This window comes from Vitis riparia, chromosome 5 (genome assembly GCF_004353265.1).
Source record: "Vitis riparia cultivar Riparia Gloire de Montpellier isolate 1030 chromosome 5, EGFV_Vit.rip_1.0, whole genome shotgun sequence".
Lineage (NCBI taxonomy): Eukaryota > Viridiplantae > Streptophyta > Magnoliopsida > Vitales > Vitaceae > Vitis > Vitis riparia.
The window spans coordinates 8,266,250-8,287,826 of record NC_048435.1 but is presented as its reverse complement, the minus strand read 5'-3'; the positions used below and the strand labels follow the sequence as shown (position 1 = coordinate 8,287,826).

The following is a 21,577-nucleotide window of genomic DNA, read 5'->3' as shown; positions in this document are numbered from 1 at the left end:
GGTAGATGAGCCCCCAAATTAACAAAAGGTCCGTGTAACTCTTCAAATTGAGCCCAAGACTCAATGAAAGTATAGAAATTGAGTTGAAGGATATTATCCTTCAGTATTTCCAAAAATGCCATTTGTTGATTTTGAGAAAAAAATTAATATTTTTGAAAAATACTTTTATTTAATTTAATATTTTTTAAAAATATTTTTGATTTAATTTAATATTTTTTTAAAATAATTTTATGTAATTTAATATTTTTAAAAAATACTTTTCTCTAATTTAATATTTTTTTTAAAATACTTTTATTTAATTTAATATTTTTTAAAAATATTTTTGATTTAATTTAATATTTTTTAAAATAGTTTTATTTAATTTAATATTTTTGAAAAAAAATTATTTAATTTAATATTTTTGAAAACCACTTTTATTTAATTTAGTATTTTTGAAAAAAAAATTATTGAAAAAAAATTATTTAACTTAATTTTATAAAATATTTTATGTGTTCTTAAAGGGTATATTTGTCCGTTACTATTTCATATCCTTCAACTCAATTTGAAGAGTTATATGAACATTTTGTTAATTTGGGGGCCCATCTACCCCTAAAACATAATTCTCCCTTTTATGTTTATCAAAAACTTATTAAAATAATAAATATTTCATATGATTTTATATTTGCCTCTGCAACTATCATTTTCTAGATTCAAACTCTTCTTCCCATTCCAATTAAATATTGTAAGTTGGTTTTTATTTATTTATTTAAGATATTGAATCCTCTTACTCTTATTATAAGCGATGAAAGAGATTTGAGGATTTTTTTGTCCATTTTTTTTTTAGTTTAATTTTTTATTTTTTATTTTAAATTTACTTTACTCTTTTATTTATATTTTTCTTTTATTTTTAATTATTTTCTATATTTATCACATTAACCATATTTTAAAAAAAATTAAAAATTGACTATCACTTCACTCTTAATTTTTTTCATATATTTATCCTTTAAGTTTTTAAATTTTTAATGTTTTTATTTTAAATTTTAAAAAATATAAATTTATTGAAAAAATAAGTAAAATATGAAAGTTCTAATATCACATAAATAATTTTTCTTATTTAAATAAACTAATGCAAAGTATTTTAACTAACAACGAGAAAATTGTTAACATAATTTTTTTAATGTCAAATAAAATATGTTATATAAAATCTTATTTAAAAATTATTGAAAGTGGTATTTAATTATTTTATTGACTTTTAAACTTATTTATTTATTTTTATTTGAAAGGTAATAGAACATGTTTAAATAAAATAAATTTTTTATTTTTTTAAATGAATGAGTATAAGTATATTAAAAGAACTTAAGATAATTTTAGTAAAAAATTTGATAAATATTATTATAATTTTAAATATAGATTCATTTAGATCAAATTTCACAAAAATGGGTGGAAAGAAATAATATTACTAAAACCACTACAAAAAAAAAAAGAAATATGTGGTTACAAAATTTTGATGATGAAATTTAAAAACAAGAGTCGAAATAATTCTTAAATTATGTAGCCCTTTGGTGATAAGAAAAAAGTAGAAAAGTTTTTTATAATCACCTGTATAGTTAGTAAATTTGTGTCGTATAGTTTGTATAACACCCTTGTATGATGACTTAAATTTCATACACCTCTTTATAAATGTTTGTCCATAGGTCGATTAATCATGTTTATATTGATGTATTAAATGGAAAATGGTAACTTTTATTACATTAAAATGACATATAATAAAAATTATTGGTAACATAGACATCACATCACATGGACACAAGATTTAAATGAGTAAGATAATTTGTAATTTTGCTTAAAGGTTGACCTAAAAGATTATTGCCAAAACCATGGACAAACTTTGACATCAACGCAAACAACATGAGAGGTGGAGGACAAAGAGGTTGATGTCATTGTTCTAGGCCATTTATTAACATCAAGCTTGCTCGGATCATGAAGCAAAAATATGTCATTTCTACTTACAAAATTTGCATTTAGATGTCAAAAAAAAAAAAAAAAAAGCAGTAAATACTATCATTAATATTTATAAACGCTTAAAATCATTCATAGAATATCCTTTTCAAAAAATACAAAATATTTGTTTTCCTTTGTTGAGAAATATCAAACCTCACATTCAAATTTGATTTATCAAAACAAATCCTAAATATTTTTGCATATTTTTCAAAACTATAGTTGAAACTATTTAATTTTTATATTAAATTATTATTTTTATGTATTTAAATAATAAGAGTACAAGGTGGTTGGTAGAATTTTCTTATTTTAAATCAAAGTTAGGTATTTCATTAAATAAAAAATAATATTTAATATTTAATAATGAACTAAAAAAATTGTAATATTTACGTACATATAAATTTTTTTCTCATCGATAGATAATGATTACCTATTTGATGATTTTTTTAATCAGTGGGTAACTCTCAAAATTAAACAGTGGGCAGCACAGAACAACCCCTGTTCTGTTCTGCGCTTGTTCTTGATGTTTTTCAAGTCAAACGTAACAGTTTTGATGTGATAGTTCCATCCATGCATCTAAGCTTCCAAAAGTATGAACTGAACCTCTTTTCCTTTCTTTCTTTTCTTTTCTGGCAGACAAAAACACTAAGCTCTCTACTTACATTAGCTTCTTAAACCAGCTTAAGGAAGCTAGAGGCTAGAGCTGCTTAAGGAAAATAACTGAAGTCACACCGTCATGCAGATGTTTATGTTTAAATCTCTATACTTTACCAATCGCGAAGTTCTTTGAAATCTCATCGCACTCATTCTCTTCTTCAAAAACTTCCAAAACCGAAACCGGGTACAACTCGGTGCTGTTCTTCGTTCCATGTTTGGTTCCAGACAGAAGTCCAGATTCCGAGAAGGGATCAACATCAGTTAGCGACGCCTGGCCTTTTGACCTTGACCTACTTGACCCACCTCCAGATGACCCCTTTGATTTCCTCCGGCGCGACTGTTTTGGGACTCCAGGCCCATCTCGTGAGGTTGACTCCAGCCCGCTTAAGTTGTGGTGCCGCCTTGATGATCTTGTGCTCCCATCTTGGTTGTCGGAAATGACAGATCCACCCGAAGAGTGGTGGCGCCTGCTGTGTTTTGGCGCATCAGAAGGATTCCGAGCTGGGGAATCCAATGGAAAGGCGCCACCCGATGATGATGAACGGCGTCTCCTTTGCTTTTCCTTAGAAGTCGGCGGCTTTTCGCCTTCTGTCCTATTTATATCTACAAATGCACCAAAATTTCAGCACTAAAACCAGAACATCATTAATTTGTTCTAAGTATGCTGAGTGAATTATACAAATATATGGAACAAAAAGATTGAGGAAATGGAAAATTAATTAACCTTCATCTACAGAAATTTCCTTTGCAACTCCATTAGATGTTAATGGGGCGGATAAGGTTTCAGGAGTGGATTTGAACTCATTCATCTGCAGGTTATTAAAAATTCGGGACCCATAAACCTCATTGAATTGTCATGCTCATTTACATGTTTGATGACAAAGAAAAGTGAAAGTATTTTAAATTTTTGGTCTGTAAAGAAAAAGGAAAGAGGAGGTGAATGGCATACCCAACTCGGCGAACTTACAGACGGGCCATCCCATCCTATGTGTGCAACATGCTTCACGTCCGTGGGAAAGCCAATCTGCATCTCGGGTTCTTTTTCATTTTCTGCACAAGTTTTAAAGTTACAACATTGATATCCATTTCTATAAACTTTTCTCACAATCACCGTTTAGAAATAACCAATACCCATTCCTTTTCCACCATTCTCGGCAACCAAACAATCAATAATCCATTAAAAACGATATCATAAGATGGAACCAAGACTGTTGCCGGAAAATGAAGCCCGAATGAAGGCATGGATGGAAAATGAAGCCTGTACTTACCAAATATTTGTGAAATGTATCTTAGGCCCTTCAAGAGGCCCTTCACCTTTGTTGACATTAATCTGAAAGGAGAGGTAGAAACCTTCCGCCACCGATCGAGTTGCTTGTGGTTGATCGAACTTCCAAACTTCCAACACCAAAGAAAACAGTAATGAATGGGATATTAATTTCTTTATTAAATCAGAAAAAGAAGCTTAAAATTATAACTACAACATTCTTATGATTGAAGCACCCATTTGTTTTCTATAAGAAAACCATTTCTTAGGAGGAATTTCTCATTGTTACACAACATCCATTTGCCTGGAAAAATCAACAGAAGTCCCAAAGAGAAATTAACCACACCTTAGAAGAAAACTCGAGAAAATGGCTAGAAATTCTGGATTGTTTCAAGCTAAAATTTTTATATGGTGAGTTCTGGCCAAACCCAAGTAATGGGATTGAACAAACTCTCTCTCATCTCTTTGAATTCCCCAGAAACAAACAGAAAAGGGGAAACTAAGATAAAAAAATTTGAAACGAGTACCGCAGGAACTCTTTATTGTTGTATATAATATTTAATATTCAAGAAGAGCAAGAGAGATCCGAGATAGAATGAAAAGAGAATATCAAAAGAAACCAGTGGTTATGTTTTAGATTCCGGTAGGAACAACGCGGTGTTCCTTCCGGTTGGCAGTCAAATCAGAACCAGTATCTGGCCGGAATTTTTGGACGAGAATCAGAAAGGAATAGCTCATAAAGCCCTCATGTCTGACGGCTATTTTTGGTGCCTATCGCAACTGTATTTTGCAGAAAGCGCGAAGGGCGGTTAAAACTTGTCACCACCACATGGGCTGTTCCTATATAAAAAATGTATGAAAAAGAGATAAATCAGCATAAGAGGTTAATTTTTTTATATCACCCAGTGGGTCTATTCAAACAACTTTGTTTTTAAGCTTGATTCGAACCAATGTTTGCATGCAAATTATCATAATTTGTCACTAGATGAGTAGTTTGTCATGTCTAAGAGGGGAAAGGCCAAAAATGTTGGTTTTGGAACCGGAATAAAGCTATGCTATCTTCTGTATTATGTGGTTGATTGGTTAACCGTGGGTTGAGGCTTTACCATGGTTGACCATTACCAACCATGGTTGTGCCTCAACATGAGTCCATTTTGTCTAGGTCTAGGTAGTTATTTTTTTGTGGCTAGTCCAATTGATCTGGGCTTGGAAACGTTTAAGGTGGTCGACCTCTTAATCTTACTTAGCTAGGCCCGGTTTAGGTTGTCTATGGAACTAATATTGTTGGCTGAGCCCTCTAGGCCGTCCATGGGCCCATTATTGGGCTCGTCCTTCAATGTACATATCGTAAAGATTTATTTTGACGAGAATCTTGCCTCCTTTTGAGCTTTGTTCTTCAATGCTGTTTGGTTTGGTAAATTAAATGACTTAATATGATTTAATGACTTAATTTAATTATTAAGTAAGTTAAATATATTTAATAAAATAAATTAATATTACAACTTAAAATTAAAACTAATTTTAAGTATTAAGTCAAAATAATTAATTTATTATTAATTTCAAATTTTTTTAGCTCATTAACCCATATTTAGGGAAAATATACTTTACAATCATGACTTTAAACCCACAACTCATTTTTTATAATAAATATTTTTTGTAGTTATTTCATATTTTTATAATACTTTACAACCAATTTTAGACCCATCGATATTTTGTATCAAACTATCTATCGATATATTCGTAAAATCGAAATACCGATATATCCTTGATCATCGATATTTTCATCCTTGATGATGACCACTCTTGTAAACTACAATTCTCCGACTAGAAGCTCTCTAATGGACAACAAGTAAAAGCAAGAATGGAAGAAAAGGATTGAGAAGAGTCTCAATTGGAAGACTTTAAGTTGCAATTACTGAAGAATTGAACACAAACAGGTTATAGGGAATAAAGCTATTAGGAGTATAAGTTGAAAATGCAGATAATTTCTCTGGTTTAAAGGTTTACAAGTCCATGGAGATGCTCCAAAAAGAAGAAAGAAAAAGGCGATAATAAAGATAGATGGAAGGAAATGCTACTCATTTCGAGACCTTTCTCTTCAAGAAGCCTTCAGGTTATCCAAGCCTTTACTAGCCTGTGTCAAGAAAGCAAATAAAGTGAGCCAAAAATAACAAGGTCACACGACCATTCACAAATCCACGAAGTAAAAATGAAAATATTACTTTCCTCCCCGGCTCAACACCACTTAGCCCTTTTCCAAGTACCACTAGCATAGCCATCTATTTTCTATCCCTTTATTTCAAACCCACTCAGTATTCACAGCTCCACACTTTCCTACATTACTTTTAAGGGAGGAGACATTCTTCATTTCACAAACAGGAGAGGTACCTTCAACAATCCACTTACTCTTTTCAATGGAATGTAGGGTTGTATATTTCACTTGGGAATGATAAAAGCTATAAAATAGTGAAACATAGCTTACTCTGGCCATAATATCTTAATATAACATTTCCATGATACTAAATATTTTCCCTTCCAGTTCATTATTTCTTAAGATTTTATACTGGTTGTTAACAAAATGTTTGTTTTAAAAATAGCCAAAATCACACATTTTGTTAACAACCAGGCATTTATATTTGGAGCAAGTTAATCACCCCCACCACAGCACAGGACATCTTACCAAAAACTTGTGGTTCTCTTCCAGAAATGGAGAGAAGCTTGTGCAAAAAGCCTCCATGTCAGCATTGACATCACCTGTACCCGATATCACGTCCATGAACTTCTTCCTATCTGGAGCAAGCTTCATAGCAAGCTGTTATACCAGTATATAACAAGGCAAGAAAGTCCAGATGTTAAAATTGGCTAATTCAAGGGATAAAAGAATTATTTTAACTGTAAAACAGAGAATTGAAGGGCTGCTGCTCCAAGTACTTAAAATTATGTCCTATCATATTGCTTTTAGAAATAAAAGTTGACATACTGATAGTTTATGCATTTCCTATAGTCCAAAAGGAGAAAATAGAAAAGAAAAAGAACAATGCTATCAGTTTTCAGAAGCATACATTTATGGCCTCATGCATGTTGCACTATGTGTTGGGAATGAAGAGCAAAAAATAAAAAAGGATTGCAAAGACATGGTGACATATCAAGTTTTATGACAGCATATCAGACCCTTTGGTTAAGGACATATATGCATCAAGGGAAGACAATGGAGAGTGAGACTAAGGAAGATAATTTCAAAAGGAATTTTAATAAGAAGACCGAGTTCAAGATATGTTCATTCAGAGAAGTTTAGACTTCATCATGACAGGTATTAGAATAACTTCTCATGAAGCAAGGTAATTAATTTCAATTCTATCAAAGAATTCAGAATTTGATTGAGTAGACATAAGAGACATTACACTGAAACTTGAACTGGCAAGCCAGCCATGCCATTGTTTCAGGGTCTTGCCATAGGAATCAGTGCAGACTTGCGACATTGTCCAATCTGGATGCTGGAGCAGGTTGTGAAACAGCTCAACCAAAAAATCCATTGCTCTGCACATCATACAATTTAATGTGTTTTTAATTAAAAACAAATGATATATCAGTGCTTAAGATGTGTCATCCATCAATGACCTAGTCTCAGAGCTCATCTGAAATATTAAAATTTCCTCTCCAGTCAACCTACCAGAGCACACAGGAAAAGGGAGAGACACATCAAAGCCCTTTTTCATATGTACACATCCAGCAGCCCAATGTTTATTCTCATATCCTTTGGCATTTTAATTCATCATAAAATTTGAAATTCATACTTTAATAACTTCATGGAGATTCTCAGAGTAATTTCAAGTCCATTTTTATTTTGTTCAAAACAAATCAAATAAAAATATTCTCATTTCACTTCTTCAATAAATTTTCTAAACAAACGAAACAGTAAAGAAAAACATTTCCAATTTCTAAAATGCAAGGTTCACAAAGAAAGGGCAAGCACATAGCAATGATAGTGGATACCTTGTCAACCACAGAAGGCCATTGGTACAACTGGATGATCCTTTTGCAGTCTTAGCTGCAACCTCTACTTCTACCATACTGTACAAGAGGTTGAATTCGGTTGGATTGGAAGAATATTTATCTTCCAACCTCTGCAAGTGAAACAAAAGGACTACATCAGCATCCAGATGTTAATAAAATTTGTTTAACCAGATAGGTGCATACATGCATATTAGCAGTCAAATTTCAAAGTTAGGCAAGCCACAATGAATGAAGATTATATCCAAATTGAGTAGCATGAATTCCTGGCAGGATAGAATGCTTATGTTATATCTCAGTGTTTTAACCATACTGTCAATTAGAGCTAAAACAAATTCATAACTTTCCTAATTTTTTATTTCCTTTTTATTTTTTAACATGTGTAAGTAAACTTTCCTATTAAGAGTTATCTAATATGGAAATTAAGTTATATTAAGCTGAGGAAAACTCTGTTTCTTAGCATTGTTTGGGGAAGTTATGAAAATTCTCCCTTCTATGCTTCTTTACCCAGGGAATTAGTGAGCCTTTCCCCACAAGCATTGTATGAAATTCATGGGTGACATCAAAATTGGGCTTCTTTGCTTGGGAATCGGTCTGGAGAAGGGTGTTGACACTTGATCTGCTAAGGAGGGGTTGGAGTATACCGAATAGATGCTACATGTGTAAAGGGGAAGAAGAGTTGGTTGATCATATGCTCCTGCATTACTCCATAATGAGAATCTTGCAGCGGCTGTTTTTTCTCCTATTTGGAGTGACTTGCACTCCTCTGTAAGAGGAACTCTTCTGAGCTAGCATGGTTTGTTTATAGGGAAAAAAAGGAAGAAAGCACAGAGAGCAGCCCTTTTGTGTCTTTTTTGGATACTATGTGTTGAGAGAGAGAGAGAAGAAAGACCTTAATTCTCATTCATGTAATCTCTACTTACAATTGAGAAATATATATATATATACAAGGCTACACTATAAATACATTATATTCAACACTCCCCCTCAAGCTGGAGCATATACGTCATATGCACCAAGCTTGTTACAAATATATTTAATCCTAGGACCTCTGAGAGATTTAGTGAAGATGTCAGCTAGTTGATCATTTGAATTAACAAAACTTGTAGCAACACATCCTGATGCGATCTTCTCTCTAATAAAATGACAGTCAACTTCAATATGTTTGGTCCTTTCATGAAAGACTGGATTGGATGCAATATGTAATGCGGCCTGGTTATCACAGATGAGTTTCATCTGTTCATCCTTTCCAAATCTCAACTCTCGAAGAAGATGTCTCAACCATATGAGTTCACATGTTGCCAAAGCCATAGCTCGATACTCGGCTTCAGCGCTAGATCTGGCCACTACATCTTGTTTCTTACTCTTCCAAGATATTAGATTACCTCCAATAAAAACACAGTACCCTGAAGTGGAACGTCTATCTGTGGGTGAGCCAGCCCAATCTGCATCTGTGTAACCAACAACCTGAGTATGACCTCTGTTCTCGTACAACACACCTTGGCCTGGTGTACTTTTGATATATCGAAGAATGCGGATTACGACATCCCAATGGCTATCACATGGTGACTGTAGGAATTGACTAACAACACTCACAGGAAAAGAAATGTCTGGACGAGTAATGGTGAGATAGTTCAATTTACCTACGAGCCGTCGATATCTCTCGGGGTCTCCTAAAGGCTCCCCCTGTCCTGGTACAAGTTTGACATTCGGATCCATAAGTGTGTCTACCGGTTTACAGTCTAACATACCGGTTTCTTCCAAGATGTCTAAAGCATACTTCCTTTGGGAAAGAACTACAGCAGAACTGGATTGAGCTATCTCAATTCCCAAGAAATACTTGAGTTTCCCCAAGTCTTTGGTCTGAAAGTGGGTAAAAAGATGTTGCTTTAGTTTCTGAATACCATCCTGATCACTGCCTGTAATGACGATGTCGTCCACATAAACAACTAGATAAATACACTGCCCCAAAGAGTTATGATGATAGAAAACTGAATGGTCTGCTGTACTGCGAAGCATGCCAAACTCTTGAACAACAGAACTAAAACGGCCAAACCATGCTCGAGGAGATTGTTTCAAGCCATATAGAGAACGGCGTAACCTGCATACTAAACCAGACTCCCCCTGAGCAACAAAACCAGGAGGTTGCTCCATATAAACTTCCTCGGCAAGATCACCATGAAGGAAGACATTTTTAATATCCAATTGATAAAGAGGCCAAGAACACATGGCAGCCATGGAGAGAAGCAGACGGACAGAAGCAATCTTGGCAACAGGAGAGAATGTGTCACCATAATCAGAACCATAAACCTGAGTATAGCCTTTAGCAACTAAGCGGGCCTTAAGGCGATCAACCTGACCATCAGGACCAACCTTAACTGCGTAGACCCAACGACAGCCAACGGTAGATTTACCAGAGGTTAAAACAACAAGATCCCAAGTGCCATTAGAGTGCAGAGCAGCCATTTCATCCACCATTGCCTGTCGCCAGCCTGGATGGGAAAGAGCTTCATGGGTGCTCTTTGGAAGAGAAACAGAGGATATAGCAGAAACAAAAGCAGAATAGGGTGAAGATAATCGATGATAACTCAAAAAATTGTAAATAGGATGAGGATTACGAGTAGAGCGAGTACCTTTCCGAACAGCAATGGATAAGTCATTAGGAGAAGGCAGAGCCGGGGCAGGTGAAGCCGAAGGGATAGGAAGTGAGTCAGCAGGTGCCTCAGCAAAAGGGAGAGGAGCAACGACACGAGGGTGACGATGATAAACTTGAAGTGGTCGAGGAGGCATAGCATCAGGTGGGGAGACAATGGGAATAGGCAAGACTTCAAAAACAGGAAGAGACTCAGAAGTGGTGGAAAAGAATGGTGAGTCCTCAAAGAAGGTGACATCAGCGGAGATAAAGTATCGATGAGTCTCAAGGGAATAACAACGATAACCCTTCTGAAGTCTAGAGTATCCCAAGAAGAGGCACTTCATGGCTTTGGCGGAAAGCTTGTCCTATCCAGGAATGAGAATATGAACAAAGCAAGTACAACCAAAGACACGAGGAGGAAGGAAATAAAGTGGTTGGTCAGGGAAGAGAAGGGAGTGAGGAATCTGATCATGTAAGACAGAGGAGGGCATACGATTAATCAAATAACAAGCGGTAAGAACAGCGTCCCCCCAAAAACGAAAAGGAACATTACTATGGAGGAGGAGAGTACGAGCTGTCTCAACAAGATGTCGATTCTTGCGTTCAGCTACCCCATTTTGTTGAGGAGTATGAGCACAAGAAGACTGATGAAGAATCCCATGATGAGACATAAACGAAGTAAATGGGGCTGAAAAATATTCCCTGGCATTGTCACTGCGTAACACACGAATAGAAATATTGAACTGGGTTTGAATTTCAGCATAAAATTTCTGGAAAATAGAGAATAACTCAGCTCGATTTTTCATTAAAAATAACCAAGTACATCGAGAATAGTCATCAATGAAAGTGACAAAATACTGAAATCCTAAAGTAGACGCAGTCCGACAAGGACCCTAAACATCAGTGTGGACAAGCTCAAAAGGAGACTTTGCCCGATTATTCAAACGCTTTGGGAACGAGACACGAGTATGTTTCCCAAGCTGACATGACTCACACGGAAGCGACGACAAAGTGGAAAAACGAGGAACCATCTTCTGGAACTTGGAGAGACTAGGGTGGCCCAGACGATTGTGAATGAGGAGATGAGCATCAGTGGAAATGCAAACTGCAGGAGATGAATCCGAGGTGAGGTGATAGAGGCCTTGAGACTCACGTCCTATGCCAATCGTCTTCCCCGTACTCCGGTCCTGCAAGGTCACAAATTTATCAGAAAAGGTAATAGAGCAATTAAGAGTACGAGTGATTTTGCTGATGGAAATAAGATTAAAAGGACATTCAGGAGTATAAAAGACAGAAGTGAGAGGTAGAGAAGGCAGAGGAAGGGCCAAACCAATACCTTTAGCCACAATTTGAGAACCATTAGCTAAGGTAACAGTAGGTAAAGCAGAGGTAGTAGTAATAGAGGAGAAAAGATCCTTATTACCAGATAAGTGATCAGAAGCTCCAGAATCTAGAATCCAGGGTCCAAGAAAAGATGTGTGGGTAAGGCAGGTAGAGGCATTACCAGGCTGGGCAACAGAGGCAACAGAAGCCTGAGATACGGAAGAGCTCGGAGGCTGAGGCAACGGAGAATCAAAGGACTGGGCCACATGGGCAGTGCGAGGAGGTCGTCCATGTAACTGATAGCAACGATCGCGAGTGTGGCCAAGTTTATTGCAATAGGTGCAATGAGGACGTTGACCTCTACCTCGGGTACCACTGCGGCCTCCTCGAGAGTTAGTTTGAGAAACTAACACAGAAGAATTTGAAGTGCTATCAAATGGAAAAGTCTGAGTGGAGGAGATACGGAGGAGGCGAGCAAACACATCATCCAAGGACGGAACTGATGAACTACCAAGAATCTGATCGCGGACAGGCTCAAGATCCGGACGGAGGCCAATAAGAGTAAGAACCATGAAGAACTTGTCAAGCTGTGTTTGTTGAGCCCCAACATCAGGAGTAAGAGGCATCACAGTCAAGAACTCCTCCTTAAGAGAGGCAATCTGGCCAATATAAGTAGATAGATCCAAGTCCTGTTGGCTGATATGGACAATAGCAGAAGCCACCTTATAAAGACGCTGGATATCATTCGTATATAATCCTTTGGCCTGAGTCCAAAATTTAAAACAAGTTTTGTAGGCCCGAAGATGAATAAGAATCTTGGGATCAACCGATTGCCATAATACACCACATAACTGTGCATCTATCTTCCTCCACTGTACGCGGTCAACCTCAGGGATATCTGCCTCCTGTGTAATCAAGTGATCCTCATATCCTTGACCCATAAACCAAAGTTCAACAGAGGCAGACCAGGAAAGATAATTGTCACTGCCAACCAATTTCTCCGAAGTAATCATAGGAGATCCAGATATAACAGCAGAAAAAATGAAATTTTTAGTAGTCATATCTACTTATCTGGAGAATGATGTATATTTGGATCGAAGAGAGCCCTAATACGGCTGCAGATCGCTGCGTGGCACCACTGGAAAGGAAGACGGCTTCAGATCACGGCGTGACACCACCGGAAAGGTAGAAGAACACTTCCTTAGGCACGTGCAGGGATTAGGATGGAGAAAAAGTAGCCGAAGCTCGCCGGAAAAACTGTTTGGAGGGTCGGCGGAGGCAAAAAACCCCAAAAGAGGTACGTGCAGGGCTCGGATGGCAGAACCAGGGATGAAGGAAGGCTAGTCGGCGTTAGGCGAGGCTGGAGGAGGAGGCGCGTGGCCGGGAAAGCCCTCACGCGCCCTCACGCGCCAGCGCGTGAGATGCAGTCTCCGGACGGAAAATGGCGCGTGGCCGGCGCGTGGATGATCTTTTGGTTCCGGTGCCTTAACAAAAGTTGGAGATCTCCTCCAGGTGCTCCTTCTGGTATGGTCGGTGTCGGAAAAAGATGTCGCCGGAAAGTTCGCCGGAAAAGTTCGCCGGCGGTGAGTGTTTTCTGACGACGATCCGACTGACCGGAAAGTATTGGGAGATGGGGAAGGTGACCGGAATGAAACACGGTCACCGGAAGGTTTCTCGGAGTTGATGACATGGGAAACTGGAAAGAATTAGGTTTTCTCCCTTGGCTCTGATACCATGTTGAGAGAGAGAGAAAGAAGAAAGACCTTAATTCTCATTCATGTAATCTCTACTTACAATTGAGAAATATATATATATACAAGGCTAGGAGTCCTAACTACCATACATGTGTCCTATATTAACAAGGAAAGGTTATACACTATAAATACATTATATTCAACACTATGAATGGAAAAAAACAGAAGAGCTTTCGAAGATGCAGAACAGTTGAAACAAGCAATCAAATTCTCCTTCAAGCGTGTTTTTTGGGATTGGATTGGAGTGTACATAAGTGATACTTCTATGTCCATGATAAGATTTGTTGATTGGTTTCAATTTTTGTTAGCTTATTCACTTTTTTTATTTGCTTTGTTGGGTGTTTTGTATGCATTACGTGTACTTTGGTGTGCCATTTTCAGACATTTTTAATATATTTTCTCTTTTTGCCCACAAAAAAAAGTGAGAAAGACTCTTTTTGGTTCATAATGGTGAATAATTTAATTTTACTAATAGATTTTTAACATATTTTTTTCTCGAATACACTTTTCTTACTTATTCAATTTCAATGGTTATATAATGTTATCGATTAAAACTTTATTCCAATTGTTTGTGGTTGGTAGCATAGTTTAATTTTCAGACATTTGCTTCTGTCATCCTTCTTGAAAGGTATATTGGCATATTGCCTTGAAAAGGAATTGATTTAAATACAATGACAAAAGATCTCTTCCAACTTGCCAAAAGTAATTTGATCATCAACTGAAGATCCAATGAGCTTGAGAAAATGTTGTCCTTTAGTTCCTTCAAGTTTCTTGTTCTGAGCATTGTGCCATATCACATTGCAACCTTATGGCAAGTATGATATGAGCATTTCCCATCACCAACCCTGGACAATTATCAATGTAACTAGTTGAGCATGGAACCACAAGGCAACCACTTATTGCTATGCTTGATATGTAAGGGGATTCAGCTAAATTGCAACTTGTAAGACAATCAAGACTTCCTAACAAGTTTTCTTACCCTTTTTTTCTTTCAATAATATAAATATGGGCAACATTCTATTACAACCATCGTTGGTGCTCACAAGCTCTACCATTCCCATTTAGCATGACATTGTACAAAAACATGTTTTAATACAACTCGATAACCTTAAATCCAACAAGATGGAGCCAACTAAAAGGCATGTTATTCTACCAGAGCTAAAAGGATTACCTCAAACAAGTGATTATATATGGAAGAATGAGAAAAGATATCTTACCGAGATATTACCACCAATATCAGATTTTACAAGTGCCATAGCAGCTCCAAACTTATCTGCCATAAAAATATAATTGAAAAATCAACCCATTAAGACGCTAGGACTCAAATAAGAACTCAAATTGTATATAGAGCACAGGTAGAAATGAACATAATGAATATGTCTACAACCACATCAAAAACTAATTGCACAACATAACATTATACTACAAAGAATTGGGAATGCACATCTCACCGATAAGGATGAATCTCCAAGATCTACTCAAAAAAGGAATTAAAGGAAACAAAAAATTACTAAATTACTCTATCAAGAGTATTTAGATAATTTTTCAGTTTTTTAGGTTCTCTAATTTCATAATTAATAGTTAGTAGTTAATAATTAAGTTTTATTTAGAGATTGGGAGGTTTTAGAATTCTCTCTCAGACCCGTTTCTAAACTTTCTATTTTCTAAATTAACCTCTTTTCTTAAAAGTTTATTTTCAAGTATTTAGAATCTAATAGTCTTCTTTCCTAAAAACTCTTATTACAAAAAGTTTTTCTACCTATAAACAGAATGTCTGTATTTTTTTCCTTAATTTTTCTACAAGATTTAATAGTTTTAGGACAAGAACAAGAACACTATTAAATTATTACATGGGTTACATTTACTTTTTCGTAGTTTATTTAGGTTTTAGGGTTTCTAAAACCTATAAACATTGTCTAGAGTTGCAATATTAATCATGGACTAAGGAGGTCCCAAGGCACATTAATCTTTGCATATCGAATCAGGATCTAGTGATACACAAAATGCCCTTTTTTTATTTTTTTTTTTTATAACCGTGGATGTTTGGGTCAGATTACATGTACCTTGACTAATCCCACGGGGCCCTGAAGTTAACGACCGGGTAAACCTCCAGTGGCCCTGAGGGGACTCGAACTGGTGACCACTGGGGAGCAAACCCAAGGCCGGATCAACTGAGCTACCCAAGGATCTAGTGATACACAAAATACCCTAATTTAAAAGCTCAAAAAATTCTAAAAGTATTATGAAAATTATCAAAAAAATAAATACACTTATATAGACTAAAAAATTAATTGTGACAAAAGCATGCCTCTAGAGTGATCAATAACAATATTAAGAATTTAAAAAAAAATTATTTAATCATCCCTTACTAATTCTTTTCATTTTCAAGAAATAAAAAAAATGAAAATAATAAAAAGGAATTTGTTTTTTTTTTTTTTTTTATAATGAATTTGTTTAAAATAAGTATTTTGAAAATTTTAAAATATATTTTCAACTATTAAAAATTACAACCATTTTAAAATCATGAATCATCTTTAAAAGAAAAACATTATTTTTCTTATCAATTGTATTCAAAATGAAACAATTATAAAAAATATATATAATTTTTATTAGTTTTATTTTTATTTGAACAAGCATATTTAAAAAATTAATATGCTTTTTATACCTTTATTCATTAGTTACCAATTTTTCTATCATTTCCTCTTTATTTCATACAAACCTAAATATCCATTATCCACTTCATATAATCCCAATTTTCATCAAATTCTCATTATCTATTTAAACAAAAATACCCATCCAATACTCATTATCCATTTAAACACAAATACCTATTATCCATAATCCAAATTCCTGTAGAACACTCATTACCATTCAAGCCCAAATACCCTAACAAATGCCCATTCCAATTCCCAACACAAATACTTATTTCATCTTTCAATCAAAGACTCTCCATTTCTTCTTTGAGGTTTGTGCTCTATATTAAAGACAAGTTGGCCATATATGAAAATGCAAAAGCTCAAGTCCGAACTAAAGGATGAAGTTGCAATCAAGGGTGGTCCCAAACTTACTCCCCTCCCAATCTTCTATCATTTTCAAGGCTTTTGATCTACTCCACTTCTCATGGTTTTTCATTCCAACATCATTGTGTTCTTCGTCACCCAAATAGCTTAATCTTGACATGGTCTAAAAATTGTGTTAGAGTCATCACGTAGATTGCATTAAGGCTATTGATTCATCTCTAAACCAATGGAGCCATTTCACAAATCAAAAAAATATGGAACTTGGTTATCAGTCTAGTACTAGGAGTGGTTGAGGCAGATACGACTTTACTAATTCGTATTGGTCTTGGGCAAGATTTTGAAAAAACTTGTATCATTAATCATCAATCATTTGTTAATCTCGTTTTATATCAATTAGCCTTATGTATAAGTAAGTTCAAAATCTTAACAAAGACCGATATGCAAGGTATATTGCTAGATATGCACAAAAATCCCATCATTTTTTTGCCTATAAAAAAAATAATATAAGTTTTTACATGCCTTGTAATTTTCAATGGCGAGACTCCTAAATGGCCTTAGTGAAACTTTAAGGTTTTCTATATTTCTTCTCTACCTCCCTTTTCTAATATTTTTTTTTCTCATTGCTACAATTTTATTCTTGTTCCTCTCCTTAAATCCCATAAGATTGAAGTCCTACTCCACCTATGGTAGACAACCATCCTAGGGTTGTGCTACATCACTTACATGGTGAAGTTAAAGAAGTATAAACTTTGATGCCATGAGAATAATAATAATAATAATAATAATAATAAAGAAAGAAAGAAAAGAATTCAGCAACATTCAGACATCTAGGAGAGAAATGGATCCAATAACAGGCATCAGAAGGGGAGATTCCGTTTTGTTAATATTTGAACAAAGCCTGCATTAAGCTTTTAAGAAATAATAAAGTTACCATATTTGCATCTAGCATCATCTAATATGTACAGTATCGCATCCCACAAACAGGTTCATCATCGAACATTCAAAACAGAAGCCCAACAATTTACACTCTTGAGACAGAGAGCTCTACTTTTAATACGGATGCTTTCCAATATGAGGTATAAGATGAGAAAGAGAATCACTGGTCATGTCAAAAACTGGGTGGAAGCATTTCAGATGTAATCCAACTAGACTCTTTTCTAAATGTTAGTTGTCTAAAATGTGTAACCACATAATGCCACCTAGAGCTTTCTAATATGTGGCACTAATTCATCTTAGAAAAAAGGGGAAGCAATTCTTTATCTAGAAAAAAAGAACTAAATGGAGGCTTAACCCAAAGTCATTTGTCAGATAATTTAAACAAAGCTAAGAGTGCAGGAGTAGTTACTTGAAAAGATTGAGATGCCATGGCACATTTCAGGTTGTCACATTAGCATAAATATCATCATGTGAGCATTTTTTCAGCAGCTTTTTGTATTTGACTATAGCAATGATTCATGTTGATACAGGAAATCAGAGTTCTCATAGCAACCATAGTTTCCCTCTCACCCAAATGACAATAAAACGAAAAGTCTAATCTTTGATGTTCCTAGTGTTTTAATAAATTTAAGTCCATGTGTGAAGCCATGGATTTAAAAACCCTTTTCAATTTTAGATTGACAAGCAGGTTGGTTGTTTGGGGGCAATGGAATGAGGAAAGGTGCATAAAATGCAAAGACTGAACTTGCAACAGCTGAGTGAAGACTTGCTCTCAAATCCCTAAACAAATTCTATAGAAATGGATTTTTAAGAAATATAAAAAAGAAATAAGATGCACCACAAGGTAAGAAACATCCAATGATGGATTCACATCCTTAGCAACAATAAGAATGAAAAATTACTGGAAATTTTTTTATTCAAGATGCAATTCACCACAAAAAAAAAAAAAAAACAAAAAACAAAAAACAAACAGAACTAAGCAAGAAAGAAAAAATACTAAGAAAACACACCTATAACAGGTAATATGAGTTTGCACACATCCAAGAAAGGCTTAGTCAGTATCTCCCCTGTTTCAGACTTGACATGTTTCATTCCTTCCAGTGAAGGGGTAAACACAGATCCCTCCATTATATGCTTTACTACATGAACAGGAAAACACAATTAGTGAGGTGAAACAACATTTGGGGTTACAGAGTTTTCAATGCACTATCCTTGAGGTGAAATGGTAAACCAAGAGCTTTAACAAAATTATAATAGTTGTGAATAATAACAAATAACAATATTATTTAAGCTTAGACCTCAGCTTAGATTATTGGACATATCAGCCCTGTTAAATTCAAAACCAATTCCACATTGATTTGTAATGAAAGATACTACCTATAAGAATTTCTTTCAGCTTGAGGAAAATTTTTCATTAACTCATATATATATATATATATATATATATCTTTTCTTGTAAAACAAATAGAGTGATTATCTATATCTATATCTATATCATATATGAAAGTATGAAGAGCTTGTAGATTTTTGTCTTCCCAATGTACCACTGTTACATCACTTATCTTCCCTCATATTTCACATTTTTATTGTTTGATTATAACAATCATCAATAAATTAACCTTAAAGATCATATAAAGTAACTATTTTATTGTTTATTAGTCATAACTAACAAAATTAAATCCATTTTATTTATTTTCACTTTAAATTTCTTTTTTTATTATTTATTTTATGTTTCCATGGTAAAACTAGTGATAGTTTGTTCAAGCCAAATCTTTTTTATATATAATTCTACAAGATAATGTCACAAGATGACTAATTTTATAAAAATTCTAGCTTGAGCTGTAGTCCAGAATGAAATCCTAGAATTCAAATTTTCAACAATAGCATTGCATGTTAAAAGCATTCAAAGAGAAATCCTAGCCCTCTATTTGATTTCCAAGAAAATAGAGCAATAAAAGAAAACAACTTATTTCTCATCATTTGCTTCCAAAAAAGAAAAAGGCCCCCTCAGCCCCGTGAATTTTAAGCAAAGTGGCATGTTTCTGTGTTCCCAAATCATCCTCGGCGAAAATTTTATGATTCAAATCATTGATAGTGAAAATTTTACAATTCAAAATTTTAATTATTTTTTTTCATATTTTCCCTGTATCTAAACTAGATCTATTTTTTGTTATACAAGAAAACATTCCAAAATAGAAAAGACAGTTAATCTAACAAAAATGTTAATCTGAGCTGTAATCCAAATTGAACTTATAAAGCACTCAGAGTGAAATCCGATCCTCCGTTTGGTTGCCAAGAAAATGAACAAGAATAAAAGAAAACCACGTTTTGATTGATGTGCTTTATCTCTCACTTTCTTTGCTGCCAAAAATTAAAATTAAAATTGAAAATATTAATTTTTTTTTTAAATAAACTCAGATCAACTAAATGAGTTTTAGATAAAGTGCAATTTTCTGTATTCTCAAAGCCTAGATTGTGAAAATTCTAAGATTCAAAATTTTCTTTCATTTTCTCATCATTTCGAATTCGGTTGGATCTAACGTAGAATTCGAATGAGTAAATTCAGATAGACATTGGAGTGTACCTTGAACTCAGAGATCGAGCGAGAGACGCAGCCTTTGGAGGAGGGATAGTTGATTTGTTTTTGCGTATCGAAAGATCGAACGCTACCTTCAATACTCAAGAGATCCACCGAAAGGCAGCGTTTGGACTTTGGAGAAGAAATGATTCGATGCTTTTACGTAAACACAGGTTGGGCTATGTAAGTTCAGTCCATAATAATTGCTGAGTATGGGCCAGCCCAATATTTGAAATATTAGGCTGTAGCTACCGACTTCTAATAAATGTCTTGATAAAATTTTATGGCTGATTTGGATGGTATTTACGTACAATCTTAGCATTAAATTATAAGCATTGAAATTATATGTACCGAATTAACCGAAATGAAAAAATATTTAATATTATTTTAGGTTTAAATACTGAATTTAATTTAAATATTTAATTACATAACAACTCAAATCTGAAAAGGATTCACTTTTACAAATTTTATATTTTATGAATTAAGTTGACTTTAAATTAAATTATACTTAAATTAATGACTTAAATTTTATTATTTAATTATTAATTTAAACATTAAGCTTGTTTGATAAAATTAACTTAAAATTTATTTTAAATCATTAAATTGTCATTTTATCATCATAAATTATCACTAAAGTAAAAGAGGTCGAGTAATAATGAAAGTTATGGAATAACAAAAGAGATCATGAAAGTAATTAGAAAAAATAAAGATAAAAAGATAAAATAAAGATGAGAACTTAAGAATAAGTTAATTGTTTTTATTTATTGTTTAAAATTGTTTTTTTTACTTTAAATCATACAATTAAATTATTTTACTAAATATACTTAATTTACTTGATGACTTAAATTAAATTATTAAGAAAATTACCAAATCTTTATTCGATTACTTATGAAAAGATTCAATCCATCGTAATAACAATTAGAGAGGATATTTATGCCAGTTGTATCCTTGTCCTTTATATGGAAATCAGAGGCTAGGGGGTTATTCCCATGACTCGTACTGAGAATTTGACGCCACGAGAAATGGAACAAAAAGCTGTTAAATTAGTCTATTTCTTGTGTGTGTGTGTCAATTGAAGTATTTTGAAATGAATTAATTTTTTAGCAAGACAAAAATAATTGAAAAATCCATCCTTTTTCTATAGCATAACTTAATTGAAGTTTCTTTAAAACACTCATTGGCCAAAGCATAAATGTACAAAACAATCATAAAAGAAAATTGGTTTTATATGCAAAAATGGTTTTTTATGTGTATAGAAATCTACTCACAGTAACAAAGAAAGTAACAAATTATCATTTAATAACTTAATTTAAGTCATCAAGTAAATTAAGTATGTTTAGTAAAATAATTTAATTGTATAATTTAAAATCAAAAACGAATTTAAGTAATAAATAAAAATAATTAACTTATTCTTAAGTTTTC

At 34.0% G+C, this 21,577-nt stretch overlaps 2 protein-coding genes across 2 annotated transcripts; both read right to left on the bottom strand.

The window, feature by feature from the left end:
- Positions 1–2,482: 2,482 nt before the first annotated feature.
- Positions 2,483–4,679, bottom strand: LOC117915129 (CRIB domain-containing protein RIC5-like). Its single transcript, XM_034830707.1, has 5 exons — positions 4,245–4,679; positions 3,903–4,029; positions 3,584–3,684; positions 3,359–3,443; positions 2,483–3,237 (listed from the first exon to the last, which is right to left on the bottom strand). Exons 2-5 carry the CDS (start codon positions 3,958–3,960, stop codon positions 2,738–2,740), a joined length of 744 nt encoding a protein of 247 aa, XP_034686598.1. The 5' UTR covers positions 3,961–4,029; positions 4,245–4,679; the 3' UTR covers positions 2,483–2,737.
- Positions 4,680–5,821: 1,142 nt separating this feature from the next.
- On the bottom strand, positions 5,822–20,296 carry LOC117913954 (glycolipid transfer protein 1-like). Its single transcript, XM_034829089.1, has 7 exons — positions 20,162–20,296; positions 18,588–18,716; positions 14,839–14,894; positions 7,892–8,022; positions 7,300–7,435; positions 6,579–6,710; positions 5,822–6,032 (listed from the first exon to the last, which is right to left on the bottom strand). Exons 2-7 carry the CDS (start codon positions 18,703–18,705, stop codon positions 5,997–5,999), a joined length of 609 nt encoding a protein of 202 aa, XP_034684980.1. The 5' UTR covers positions 18,706–18,716; positions 20,162–20,296; the 3' UTR covers positions 5,822–5,996.
- Positions 20,297–21,577: the final 1,281 nt, after the last annotated feature.

What these genes read in the sequence shown, in the direction of transcription:
- LOC117915129 (XM_034830707.1), bottom strand. Translation starts at nt 3,960, where the DNA reads ATGTCAACAAAGGTGAAGGGCCTCTTGAAGGGCCTAAGATACATTTCA. An exon ending in ATACATTTCACAAATATTTG is followed by an intron (nt 3,685 to 3,902) that starts GTAAGTACAGGC and finishes AAACTTGTGCAG; the next exon opens with AAAATGAAAAAGAACCCGAG. An exon ending in CTGTAAGTTCGCCGAGTTGG is followed by an intron (nt 3,444 to 3,583) that starts GTATGCCATTCA and finishes AATAACCTGCAG; the next exon opens with ATGAATGAGTTCAAATCCAC.
- LOC117913954 (XM_034829089.1), bottom strand. Translation starts at nt 18,705, where the DNA reads ATGGAGGGATCTGTGTTTACCCCTTCACTGGAAGGAATGAAACATGTC. An exon ending in TTGCCAGTTCAAGTTTCAGT is followed by an intron (nt 6,711 to 7,299) that starts GTAATGTCTCTT and finishes CTGGTATAACAG; the next exon opens with CTTGCTATGAAGCTTGCTCC. An exon ending in AAGAGAACCACAAGTTTTTG is followed by an intron (nt 6,033 to 6,578) that starts GTAAGATGTCCT and finishes TTCTTGACACAG; the next exon opens with GCTAGTAAAGGCTTGGATAA.